The following is a 13,952-nucleotide window of genomic DNA, read 5'->3' as shown; positions in this document are numbered from 1 at the left end:
AGGACGATCTCCACAGAGCCGTAGTGGGTGAGCTCCCTGATCATCTCCTCGATGCACTCCTCCTCCTCGTCGACGCCTTTGATGATCTCCTCGACCTTGTTTCGGTGGGCGGCGTAGCCTCTGGCCATGGCCGCCCCGGTAATCTCGGCGCCCTTCGCCGTCGGCATGCAGCATTTCTCCACCTTGGCGCGCAGGGCCGGGGACAGGCTGCCGCCGACGGGGGCGCTCGAGGGGAAGTTGGTGCGCGCCGCGGGCCCGCTCATGAGCCACGCCGCCTCGTCGTACGCCCGCGCCGCGTCCTCCGCCGTCTCATACGAGCCCAGCCAGATCCTAGTCTTCTTCCTGCACCCACCACAGACAAAAACGCAAACACAGATCAGTACATATCGATCGTACGTGGCGAGCACCATTGACAGAAAACTGCAGACTGCACCGACAGAGATGAATATACAGTTTGCGGACGTACAGGAGAGGATGGCGGATCTCGGAGACCCAGGAGCCCCAGTGCCTCTGCCTCACTCCTCTGTACCTCTGCTGCTTCGGCATGTCGTCGGTCGGACGAGCACTGATTAACCTACCAGGCCGGCCTTGTTCTCTCGTTGCCTGATGGCAGACACGTCGGGTTTATATACATCGCGGCTCGGGGCCAGGGTCAGGAGGGCTGCAAGAGATGGACCGCGATCTTTCTTGAGATATACGCTCATCAGCGCGCGATATTATCTCATTCATCACACAAGATCGATCAGTGTCGCAAAATGTAATACCAGACATTGATGGTTCATTAGCGCAGGGTGCGTGATGAGACGACCACAAGCTGACCACAGCCTGTGGATGGATATGCTTCATTAATGTAGTGTACGTCCTGCAGATATAGATCATACATGTACGATACGTACAGTAAGGTTAGCAGCAGTGCCGCGGCGGGGCCTGAGTACGGCGCTGAAATCCTATTCGTAGAGATAGAATGACGGCCATGTTACCCAGCGGACGTTCGCTCAGAGAGGATGACAAGCAAACATCATTTTATGATAGTTTTAGTTGTAAATAAAAATCAAAATATGGCAGTTTTAAAATGCAAAATGTCTTCTATGAAGAAATCCATGTCGCTCTAAAGAAACTGCCCTTCCCTCACAACTAAAAATGTCGTCTAAAACGTTTGCGCATGCCATGCCACCCTCCCTACCGAACGTTCCCCAGTTATCTAGACCAAAGTGTGCTAATAACCATCACCCAAGTGAACGAGTACGTGTACTTAGAAAAAATTCGCCCTCCCCCATCGGCCAAACCCTCCCCACCCCGTGCCACATCCACTCCAGGGCCGCCTTACTTGCATGCCTCCGCCGGCCACCACGCGCCACCCCGGCCCCCTAGCACCCGCCGCCTCTAGCCACACTCTCCCATGCCTCGATTTTCATCGTCGCCATCGCCAAAATCAACGGATCTACGTCCGCCACCCCCGTTGTCGGATTTGACGCACCCCGTCACCAATGCCGTCGCATTTTGCAGTGATTCAACAGGGACGGAACCGCAGCCCCCTCGGCCACTCTGTGCCGCCTCTAAGTATGTCCCCCTCCTCTTGGCGCTCGCATCACACCCGCCGACCGACTGCAGGTACAACCACGTATGCTCGTCGGCGGGCTCAACACTCACACAGAAGCTCGTCGTCTCGCCTCTGCCTATCATCAAGTGTGACCACCTCTTGTGGCTGGTGCTGTACCTCATTTCGAGCACGGCGAAACATCCTGGATGGGTGTTCTACAAGTGAGAAAGGACGGGGTGAGTTCCATTTTGTACGGTTGTTCTTCAGATTCGTCGCAATTTGAAACTCATTGTTTGCTCAAAACTTTATGTAGGAAGGATGCAAATTTTCATATTGGGAAGAAGAGTTGTCCACCAATGTCATGCTTTCGGTAATAGGGTGGTTATCATCGAGCTTCATTTCAAGAAAGCATCTGACACTGTGAACACCACACTATTTTGGCCATGCTCACTCATGGCTTTGATTCTCACTGGATTAACTAGATGAAGCGACTGTTAGAATTAGGTTCTTCACCGGTCTTCTGAATGGCGTCCTAGTTACTGAATTTAATTATCATCAGGATGAGCCCCTCTCCCTCTTTTGTTCGTTCTAGTGGTTCATCTCCTTCAATCAATCACAAACTTTTTCCATGATGAAGGACTCCCCTCATTGCCCACTAATCAACCTGCAACTAAAAATTTCATGGTCCTCCAATATGCAGACGATACGATTATTGTTTTGCGTACCGATGCTAACCATCTTCACAACCTTCATGGCATCCTTGAGGCGTATGCCCACACTGCTGGATTAAAAAATAACTTTCATAAATCTCAGTTGATCCCATTAATATTGGCACCCGCGATGCTTCTAATCTAGCAACTCAATATTTAAGTGGTCATGTCCGGCCATCCCTGGTGTTGAACCTCATAACCTGTACGTGTTTCTCATGTTAAAGGTTTGGGTCGCACCAGTGCAACAGGGTAAAAGTGTAACCCTTAGGTTCTTAGGTTCGACCCTACACATGTACATAGTTGTACAACAACTTATGCTTGTGCTAAATAGATAGGCATTGCAGCAGACAAAATCATGAACTGGATTACTAGCTCATAATATTACATTTCATAGAAAGGAAACTCTCATGTTGAATTTAGAAACCAAAACTTTATGTCCATAATAATTCTGACAATGATGCCCAAGACAATTCCCCAACAACAAAATTGTCACTTAAAATTCCATGAACAGATGCTTTTCATTCTACTTGGATAACTGGATCCATTTACCTGGTGCATGTCTTTTTAGGGAGCATATTAATTCAATAGTTGCTTTTATTTTCAGGATGAAGATTACTTTAGTAGCACACCTCCAGGTTCAGGAAAAAGAACTACAAACGAGGGGGGGGGGGCACATTTAGTGTTGCACATGCATCATCATTCATACGTATTATGTCTTTCTTGATAGCAGACAAAGAGACTGAGAAAATCAGTCAAGTGAGTTATTCGTCAAGAAGAGAACAATTCCTTATGTAGCTAGCTTCTTGTGTAGGCCAGATTCTTGTGTACCTCTGTCTTTTGTGGAACACATGTTAATGTACCAATGTTGAAAACATATGCACAACTGATACTTGTAGTGGATGGCAGTAAAATTATGAAGTTCCTAAAGTTTTAGAATCATGAACAATCCAGGAGGAGCTCCATGTTGCAAGTTATCGAAGCATTTTTTTATTTATTATATGCACATTATCACAAGCCAGACCAAACAAAAGACAAAATACTCCAAGAAAAGGTGTCTAGTTATGTAGAGCAAGCAAATGAAAATACACCGGTACATAAGACCAACTGCAGAAGATCACTGAGATGATCTAACTACCTTGTATAGTTGAAAGAGTATCTGGAGCAAGTGTGAACCTAAGCTTACAAAACAGTCTAGGTCCAAAACAATCTACCGCTTCACTAGTTCAGCATTCAATAGAAACTAAAACTCATGCTCCTCGTCAAATACATGCAAAGCGAGGGTGATTAATACTTTGCTCTCTTGTAGATCAACTAGATTAGTGATTGCGCTCATGCTTTTCAGAGAAGCTACAACAAACAAGCGACTAGGGCAGCTTAGTTTACCAAATCCTTTTTTTCATGCCAGCAACCACCGGTCCAAGTTCAGCATTAGAGGCTTCCTTTTTTAGAGTTCACTTGATTTTCCACATTTCATGAAAGTACAAATTCAAGATGGGGTATGATGTACCATATGTGATAATGGTTGCATCATAAAACACTTAACACCCTACAAAGTATTGCAGCTCTTTCCCACTTAGCAGAAGATGGAGCATATGTGTAATTCAAATATCGGCTAGCCAAGGAATCAAATGCTCTTGTGTACTCCATGGCTTTCTCAATTGTTAGGTACATGGAGTTCCAACAAGTTGGTGTATCCAAAGTGGGCCACCTACCAACAAGGAGGCCGACTTGAACAATGACTTCCTTGAACTCTTTTATAGGCGGTGGATGATCTCATGTATTTCACACTCTCCCGAATATTGCTGACAGTTGGTTCCACAAAATCCAACCCGTCCTAGACAATGAAATTTATCACATGTGTTGCACATCGATTGTGCAACAATATTCCACTCACCGAAAGAGCATCCTCGGCCACAAAATTGTGCTTCAATCCTGCTGCCACTGAATTATTAGATGTTGCATTATCCAATGTGATCCTGAATACCTTATCCTCAATGTTCCGTTCTTGAATGCATTTGACAGATGTTATGAGATGCGCTGGGAACAAACGACATGGATGTTGCAACTAGTGGGACTACATGCTGCAAACAAGCGGATGATATGATTAGTGGGATGACGTGCTGCGAGTGACGAGGCGAATGTTGTGACCATTGAGACGAAATGCTGAAACTAGCAACCGTGGACGCTGCGACTAGTGGGACAATGTGCTGCAAGCGGTTGGGCGACATGTTGCAAGGGCCGTCGTGACGAGGGCGGATGTTCTGACTGTTGAGATGACATGGTACAAATGGCAGCGACGAACGCTGCCACCAGTAGGACGGCGTGCTGCAAGACTATGTCTCATCTATTGACTCAATCAAACATAAAAGGGAAAACAAAATCCTCACGAATCTCCACATAAAATCATTAGCATCGGAGTTAGATGTGACAACATAGTGCATCTAATAATCCGAGATGATTAACTCCACCGAGGCCCTGAGCTCATGCACCACTTCGTGCAAGATTACAGTGCCGTTCAAAATGTTGCCGCCTTCGATAAATATTGACTGCTTCAGATGAATCACCCTGTGAGCAAGCGGGGAAAGGTTGTTGGTGTATGCTTGAACACAAATTTGAAAGTTGGCATGAGCCACCAACAATGCAAAAAGATTGTGGTGTACGAGAGCGAATGATTGTTCATTAATTATCCTTACATAAACCAGATCACAAAACGAATCAATTTTGGGGATTTCTAGCAGAAAGAACTAGTACTAGAGTAGCTAGAGCAGGGGATTGAGCACTTGCCCTGCAAAAAGCAGAATGCCACTCTTGTCCTCCCTGATGAGGAACAGGAAGGGGTGATCCGCCACGAAGTCCACGCGAGCCGGTTCCTCTCCGTACGGAGAAAACCCAACATCATCATCAGCTTCAGTGGCCGCAGCGGCCATGGTTCCATCCTCGTTCACCTCCACGACACACTCGTGGAGCACATTCTGCACCCTTAGAGGCGGCTCTGGCTCTGCCAACTCGATCATCTCCGACCAGTCGTGTGTGAAGCGGAACGGCAGCTCCGGGCCAAGACCTTGCAGCACATCCCGCGCGTCTATCTTTGATGACACCTTGAACTTTGGGATCCTCAGGTTCCCCACCTCGACGCGTCGTGCCGCCGGGACGCAGCGGGCCACGAACTCCGCGGTGCCGGAGGAGCTGATCTCGAGCAGCAGGGCCTCCAGGCCGTCGCGCTCGTCCGGGAGGTAGATGTGCATGCTGAACCGGTGGTTGCTGCCGCCTTTGCTCTCGTAGTGTAGCTGCAGGACTTTGAAGCCGGGGTGGCAGCTGATGCACTGGTCGTTTTTGCTCGTCATGAACGGCACGCGCACACGGCTCCCGTCGGTGTCGGCCAAGAAGAAGTCCCCGTCCTGGGTGTACTCAGGGTCGAACGGGTCTAGCCATGTGCCCCTCATGTAGAGCGCATTGCCGATGACAAGGGCCGTCAAGGTGGCGTCGAGGTGGCCTTCTGGCATGGGGTCTTTGATGAAGCCGCCTGTCTTGTCCTCGAACCAGCGGTTGATCTCAACCCTCGCCTCTTCCACCTTTGATTAATTATTATTAATTGGACACGACAACAAATTAAAAATACAGACAATACTATATAGCACTATGGTCGATCGACATTTTTCTTTCTATATATGTGTGGAAAAGTAGGATATGAACTAGGTTGTCGCCAGACGTATAATCAATTAAGTAGGTAGAGAACTACGTACATTCTCTCTGAATGGCATGGCTCGCACCGCGGCCTTGAACTTGGAGGCGACCTTGTCTGCGAAGGCGGACCTCAGCCGGAGCGAGGACTCCACCCAAACACCTACGGCGCACCGGATCTCAGGCTCCACGCCGTCGGCCCTGCCGAATACAAGGGTGGCCACCTCGGAGGCGAGGGCCGCATGCGCAGCGCCGCCGGAGAGGCCCAAGAAGGAGACGATCTGGTCCAGGGTGTCGCCCGTGGCACCGGCAGCGAGAAGGACGAGCACGGACTGGATAGATAGCGGGGAGATTGCCAGGTTGCGTTTCTCGCCGTCGCCGCTGAGTTGGAGGAGGAGCCGCGTGGAGAGGGCGGCCAGGTCGCTGATGACTCCGGCGAGTCCCTCCATCTCTATGGAACGGTGCTGCGTAGGGGCGGGTGTCTCGGTGGCAGTGGCTAGCTGTATCTGAGCTACTAGGAAGGGAATTGGGGCTTTATAACTCAAATTCCTTCCTCACTAAGTTCCAGGGTTTTACTCTATAACTGGTATTTATTGCCGGGAATGATATTACTTTGCCCTGAAGTTTTCTACTCCCTCTGTTCACTTTTGTAAAACCTTTTAGACATTTAAGGCAACACCTAAAACAGTTCAATTTCAGCTGTCCTAAACGACTTACAAAAGTGAATATAGGGGGTAGAATAAATGGATTTTATTTTCTTTTTATCAGCAAATAAACAACGCGCGACATGTCACCGATCTTCTGAGCGTGCGCACACTAGACAAAGCCGATCAGTCGGCTAACGATCGCCGCGGATCGGGCAACCGTCACCCTTGATCACGGTCCTGTCTTTATTTCTGTGGAGATGATTAGTCGCCAATTGTTTATGTGGAGCCTCTCATTTCCTCACTTAAATGTGTTATCTTAACCTTTTGGATATGGTGACCCCAATGAAATAATTCAAAATGATAGGGTCTGGAGGACCAGGTGGACGATGGAGAGGATGGACGGCACCATAGGGCGTGAGGGAACAGTCGGGAAGATCGATCCCGAAGCTAGCTGATGAGAGCACGGCATTGTCATGCCAGCCTGCGTGGCCACCGCATGGCATGGCGCTCTGAGGGCTTGTAAGCCTAGGAAAAGTTGTCTGGGAGATCTACCCTACATATTGGAGCTCCACTATGGGCGTGGTTTGACTAAAGCACCTTTGTGCTGATCGGTTACATCAACTGAATTTTCTGGCAGCAAGTGTTTGTAGTGAGTTGGCGGAGGCTCATTTGGGGAGAGAAGTTGATATTTGGCTGAGGTTGATCGCTCACTAAGGTGGCAATCTTGGCTAAATATCAGCTCAAATGGAGGGGTCTAACTAGCACTTCCTTCACAAACTGCCCACCGGACAGGAAATGAAAATGGAAGTTGTGCTAAAATGCCTTGATGGATTGAACTGAAATTTGGTGGAGAGTGACGATTTGGGCATATGGAGGCACTGTAAAAATTTCATACCATTTGGACAATTATAAATGGTACTTCCTTCACAATGATTCCTGCTAGACAGAAACTTTGGGAATTTTCTGGGGAAAATTGGCTAGATTAAATTAGCCCAAATCTTGTGGAGGAAAGTAATATGGGTGGTAGAATGTTTTAGTAAAATTTCAGTAATTATGGGGCAATAGAAAATATAGTTGCTTCACAACCTGAAAATAAGTCCGGAAACAAAGATTGGATGGTGTGCTCACCATGAGCATGAAATCTTGAATATTTTTACATCTCCAAGGTCCATATGAGTCAAAGTATTTATGAGAATTTTGTGGGAATTTTGGGAATGACAGAAATATAGGTTGCTTCCCAACCTAGGGCAAACAGGATTATTCCTTTAATAGAAAAAGGAATATTATGAAGGAATAGAATTTAGGGTTGGGCTAGGATGGAAATGACATGATTCTGGGAGAGATTTGAGAGGGTTGAACCACTTGGGAGAAGAAGGAGAGATGATCTTCCCAAGTTTCAAGAGCACAAAGTCAAACCAAAAGGAATCCAAATAAAAAATCCAAAGAAATTCAAAAGAAAAGAAAAGAAAAGAAAAGGGCCAAAAATGAGGGTGTTACAAATGTCATTTCAATCCCCCTCCTTGTGTAGGTGCGGGAGTGGGTTGGCGCCACCCGGCTGGGGAGTTGCACGGGCATCAGGTGCATCAGTGTGGCCATGGACCTTCGTGGTGGCATTGGCACGGTGAGCGGCATGGTGTTGGTGGTGGTGCATGCTCGGGATGGTGGCTTCGGCCTCGGTTGTATCTAGGGTGTCTGGATGCAAGGCGGCGGTCTTGGTGGTGGCAGTTTTGGTGCTCGTGAGCGGAGCTCGCGGCTCGGGTGTTGGCTGGATAGATGCCATGGCCGCAAGGGTGGCATGGAGGCTAGTCATCGATGTTCTACGGTGGTGGTGTAGCATGCGTTCTCGTGACGGGGTGTGCCCTAGTTCAGAGGCGAAGGGTGTTGTCCGGGGTGAAAACCTTGTCTGTCTTTGGCCAAGCCGATGGCGTCCTTGGGTTCCACCCCCTTCTTGAAGGCGTCACCACGATGGCCCTTTGTCCTTCATGTTGCTCAAGGTGAAAACCTCGATCCTTTGGATCAGGCAGTGGCGGTGCTCCAATGGCGTGCCCTTCTTAAAGGCACCACTTTGGAGTCCATGGTCCGTTGTCGTTCGGTTTCATCTCTTTGCATGGCCCATTCACGATTGAGAGCTCCATCGACTCCTAGTGATGCTCTATTTGTCCACTTGTTGTTTGCTCAAACTTGTCTAAGGTGGTCTTGCCATTCGTCAGCTCCTTCGTATCGTGTCTTGGGTGTGTGTGCCTGTGATGGTGTGTTGTATACGGATGCTTGCATGATGGTTGTTGCTTTATATAAAAAGATAGGTGAAAGCCTTTTATGATTGACCGGTGGATGCAACAACGGAAGTCCAACGCCGTGGGCATTCGGGGCATGCGCCACCATCGACACCTGAGAGGAGGTGGCTCTGTTCGAAGGGGAATGTTGGGTTCGGTTTAGTTGAAGTAAACCAGACAAAAAATTCCAAAGAAAAATAAACCATCGACATGGCATGCGCAATCAACAGAGAGACGGGAAGTAAAATAAATTCAATTAAGATGGGGTAATTTGTGGCACAAGTTTCACTGTCACAAACGAAACTAGTAGGACGTAAAAAATGAATTGCACTCTCATTATTACACACACCAAACCACAATACGAACCCATTTTGTAGCTACTACCTCCTTTCCGGTTTATAGGGCTTATCTCAAAACTTTCGTTTTTCGTTTTATAAGTCTCATTTCTATGGCTTCCCAGCACACAGTCAGATATCGAGGTGCATTAAATCACTGCATGCAAGGATTAAATGAAAAACTCATCAATGCATGTAAAAGTTCTTAGTTATTTATTGGTCACACATGCATGTATTGCAATTAATTCATTGGAGAACACAATTATTTGAGAAAAATCGAGTGCATTTATTAAGTCCTTTTGCAAACTATCAAAATTATTCCACCACTCATGAGATTTTTTAGTTGAAAACCCTGCTATCCACTTGTGTATGTTACTATCCACGGTGGCTAGTCTAAACCGGTAAGGAGGGAGTAATTGATTTCTAGCAGAAGAACAGTACTGGTGGACTAGCTAAAGCAGGGGATTGACCACTTGCCCGGCAAAAAGAACAATGCCACTCTTGTCCTCCCTGATTAGGAACAGGAACGGGTGATCTGCCACGAAGTCAACATGAGCCGCCGGTTCCTCCTCCCCCGTGATGGAGAACCCCATCATTAAATCAGCTTCAGTGGCCGCAGCGGCCATTGTTCCATCCTCGTTCACCTCCACGACGCACTCGTGGAGTACGTTCTGCACCGCTACAGGCGGCGCTGGCTCTGAGAATTCGATCATCTCCGACCAGTCGTATGTAAAGTGGAACGGTAGCTCCAGACCAAGGCCTTTCAGCACATCTCGCGCATCTATCTTGGATGACACCTGGAACTTTGGGATTCTCAGGTTCCTCACCGCGACGTGTCGTGTTGGGACGCAGCGGTCCAGGAACTCGGCGGTGCCGGAGGAGCTGATCTCGCGCACCAGGGCCTGCAGGCCGTTGCGCTCGTCGGGGAGGTAGATGTGCATGCTGAACTCGTGGTTGCCTTTGCTCTCGTAGGGCAGCAGCAGGACTTTGAAGCCGGGATGGCAGCTGATGCGCTGATCGTTTGTGCTCGTCATGAACGGCACGCGCACACGGCTCCCGTCGGCGTCGGGCAAGAAGAAGTCGTCGTCCAGTGTGTTGTAAGGAATGAACGGATCTAGCCATGTGCCCCTCATATAGAGCGCGTTGCCGATGACGAGGACCGTCGAGATGGCGTCGAGGTGGCCTTCTGGCATGAGGTCCTTGATGAAGCCGCCTGTCTTGTCCTCAAACCAGCGGTTGATCTCAACCCTCGCCTCTTCCACCTTGATTAATTAGTTGGACAAAACAAATTAAAAATACAGGCAATAGCGGTATGATCGATCGACATTTTTCTGTATATGTGTGGACCGTGGTGTAGGATAGGAACTAGCTAAGCAAGATCTGAATTACAGCAGAAATTAAGAGAAATGCTGTTGCCAGACGGATAATCAATTGAGTGGAGAATTACGTACATTCTCTCGGAATGGCATGGCTCGCACCCCGGCCTTGAACTCGGAGGTGACCTTGTCTGCGAAGGCGGACCTCAGACGGAGCGAGGATTCCACCCAAACACCTACGGCGCACTGGATCTGGGGCTCCACGCCGGCGTCCCTGCCGAATACAAGGGTGGCCACCTCGGAGGCGAGGGCCGCATGCGCTGCACCGCCGGAGAGGCCCAGGAAGGAGACGATCTGGTCGAGGGTGTCGCCCGTGGCACCGGCGGCGAGAAGAACGACCACGGAGTGGATAGACAGCGGGGAGATGGCCAGGTTGCGTTTCTCGCCGTCGCCGCTGAGTTGAAGGAGTAGCCGCGTGGAGAGGGCGGCCAGGTCCCTGATGGCTCCGGCGAGGTCCTCCATCTCCAAGGAGCGGTGCGGGGTAGGGGTGGGTAACAAGTGAATTGAGACTGGAGAGGCAGTGGCGAGGTCTACCGGAACTAGGAACGGATTTGGGGTTTTATAACTCAAATTCCTTCCTCACTAAGTTCCAGGGTTTTACTCTATAGCTGGTATTTATTGCCGGGAATGATATTACTTTGCCATGAAGTTTTCTAGAATAAATGGTTTTTATTTTCTTTGTCAGAAAATGTACAACGCGTACTATACGGTAGAGCGACATGTCACCGATCTTCTGAGCGTGCGCCCACTAGACAAAGCCGATCGGTCGGCTGACGATCGCCGCGGGTCGGGCAACCGTCACGCTTGATCACGTTCCTGTCTTTATTTCTGACGAGATGACTAGTCGTTGATGAATTTTTTTGGGTCCCGATAACTGCCACACGTGTGGTGTATCGGATAGTTGTGCCACACGCCTCGTGTGGCATGGACAGCAACCAGCCCACACACCTACGTGTGGGCAAAACAACTAATGCCCACATATATCTTTTTTTTCCTCCTGAACCTTCTCACATGCGTGCGTGTGGGCGAAGTTGATAACGCCCACACGCCCGTATGTCAGGCCTTGTACCTTTCTGGTCCCGCACGCGACGCGTGACGCCCACCGCGCGCCCGCAGTTGCCATGGTCCAGACCCTCGTCCATGTTCGTTTATCTGCAGTTGCCATGTCGCTGAACTACGGTTGCCATGTCGGACAACTGCAGTTGCTATGGTTGCTCAACTGCAGTTGCTATGTATGGTCTGATCTAATGTAGTTGCCATGATTTCATAACTTTAGAAGTTGTCACATACTAACACTAGGCAGTTGAGAGAGTTGCCATGTGCTCACAAGCATGCTAGGGCAGTTGCCATGTAAAAAGGAAGAGTTGTCATCTGCTTACGTGCACGTTAGGGCAGTTGCCATGTACGTGCACGTTGGGGCAGTTGCCATGTACCATGCAAAAACACATGGCAACTCGGTAAAAGACAGTTGCCATCTGCTTACGTGCACACTAGGCAGTTGCCGTGTACCCTGCAACAACACATGGCAATTCGGGTAAAAAAAGAGAGTTGCCACCTGCTTATAAAGCACACTAGAGGCAGTTGCCATGTGCGCTGCAAAAACACATGGCAACTAGCAGCTTACGTGTGGGAGAGGAGACGGGCGTGTGGGCGAGATGGCAAATGCCCACACACCAGCCTTTGTGCGTGACTGAAAACTGGTGTGTGGGTGAACTGCTAAACGCCCACACACCGGCCCCTCCGTGTGGTAAAACGGATGTGTGGGCAAACTATGTCACACACCACACACACGCCTTGTCCTACGTGGCACAGAAAATCAGCCAGATTGTGTCAAGATTCGTGCATATAGTACTGGACGGTGATGGATGCGTGTGGTCGAGATGGTCAACGCCCACACGTGTGGGCGTTAACATTTCCGATTTTTTTAAGTAACCATCATTAGACAATCTATTCGCAGAGATTACACATATGGTCATCATGCGAGACACAAATGATTGTCAAGTAACTTTGCACAAAGAATTTCACAAGAAGTAAAACTACTATTCCATCCTTACAAAAACTCGTGCCTCGCCGAAACGTAGTCCACAAACGTCCTCTGCCGCCGCCATGGCAACGCCTAAAAAAGATGAGAACAATCGTCATACCAAGATCTGGGAAAGCACCACCACATAAAAAGATTCTTTTTAAGCCGATGAAGCGGGTCGCCGCAAGCGATGAGACCGAGTCTTTATGGCATGTAGGCCGAGGATCTTCCCCGTGGTCAGCAGATCTCGACGTCATCGACTTCATCCGATATAGTCGAAGAAGAGGAACGTCGCCGCCTGCGGTCATCCACGCACCAAACTGCAAGACAATAAGCACAACTACAGCAGCCCAGGGACAAAGCTAGAAAAAAATTTGATGGGGTCATGTCTATGACAGTAGGGTCATCTTCCATAAATGAATAGTAATTAGTACTAAACTAAGGAAGACTTACCTAATTTCATTGGGGTCAATTAACCCCAATGCTTACCAAGCAGCTCCGTCCCTGCAGCAGCCGACACGACCGCCACTCGCGAGAGCGCCGACAGCCGACCACCAGACATGAAGCTCGTCAGATCCAGAGATCGGTGAGACGACCGGGCCACTTGCCCCCCGACGCCACCGGTTGCAGCAACGCCGAGATGGAGGAAGAGCAGAGGCAAACTATTCCGACGCGGCGCCACCTCCTCCATGGAAATAGCTCCCCAAGGAAGCAATAGGCCAACCCTAACTACAGACATGAGCCAAAGCACCAAGGTCCCCAACCCCTCCCGCTGTCGGACCGGCGGACGAAGGAGGCAGGGACCGGCGGCACCGGCTTGGAGCCCAGTAAGGTTGGGGGCAGATGGGATCGCCCCGATCCGCCTTTCTCGGAGGGTTGGGAGCTAGCGAAACCGTTTCCGCTTCTTCTAGGAGGACTAGTCGCCGATGTTTATTTGAAGTCGCTCATTTTCTCAATTATATGTGTGGTCTTAATTTTTTGGATATGGCGACCTCAATGAAATAGTTCAAACTGATATGGTGTAGTAAAATTATATCATGATAATAGATGAATGGAAGGCAATGTGCGCTTTGATGTGCCGTCCTTGGAAAAAAATTATATGAGACCAGGTCTCACGGTTTAGCAGGTGAGACCCATCTTGATGGATGACACGTGGCATTTGCAAATCACAAAGCATCTACCCCACCCCCCACCTGAAATCAGGGGGGAAGATTACATGCTTTGTGATTTGTGAATGCCACGTGTCATCCATCAGGACGGGTCTCACCTGGTTTATATGAGACATGTCATCCATCAGGACGGGTCTCACCTGGTTTATATGAGATCAGTCCTGGTCTCATATAAACCAGGTGAGACCCGTCCTGATA

The 13,952-nt window shown here is 49.1% G+C and overlaps 1 protein-coding gene and 1 pseudogene across 1 annotated transcript; both read right to left on the bottom strand.

Moving 5' to 3' along the window:
- Positions 1 to 1,383: 1,383 nt before the first annotated feature.
- Positions 1,384 to 6,380, bottom strand: LOC119361293 (annotated as a pseudogene).
- Positions 6,381 to 9,448: 3,068 nt separating this feature from the next.
- LOC119368541 (serpin-Z1-like) lies at positions 9,449 to 11,071 on the bottom strand. Its single transcript, XM_037633775.1, has 2 exons — positions 10,638 to 11,071; positions 9,449 to 10,448 (listed from the first exon to the last, which is right to left on the bottom strand). Exons 1-2 carry the CDS (start codon positions 11,022 to 11,024, stop codon positions 9,639 to 9,641), a joined length of 1,197 nt encoding a protein of 398 aa, XP_037489672.1. The 5' UTR covers positions 11,025 to 11,071; the 3' UTR covers positions 9,449 to 9,638.
- Between the last annotated feature and the right edge of the window lie 2,881 nt (positions 11,072 to 13,952).

The sequence above is a fragment of the Triticum dicoccoides genome, chromosome 2B (assembly GCF_002162155.2).
Source record: "Triticum dicoccoides isolate Atlit2015 ecotype Zavitan chromosome 2B, WEW_v2.0, whole genome shotgun sequence".
Taxonomy (NCBI): domain Eukaryota; kingdom Viridiplantae; phylum Streptophyta; class Magnoliopsida; order Poales; family Poaceae; genus Triticum; species Triticum dicoccoides.
This window is presented reverse-complemented; position numbering and strand designations above follow the sequence as displayed.

Coding starts and splice junctions, on each gene's coding strand:
- LOC119368541 (XM_037633775.1), bottom strand. CDS start 11,024: ATGGAGGACCTCGCCGGAGCCATCAGGGACCTGGCCGCCCTCTCCACG. Junction 10,449..10,637: donor CCATGCCATTCCGAGAGAAT/GTACGTAATTCT, acceptor TAATTAATCAAG/GTGGAAGAGGCGAGGGTTGA.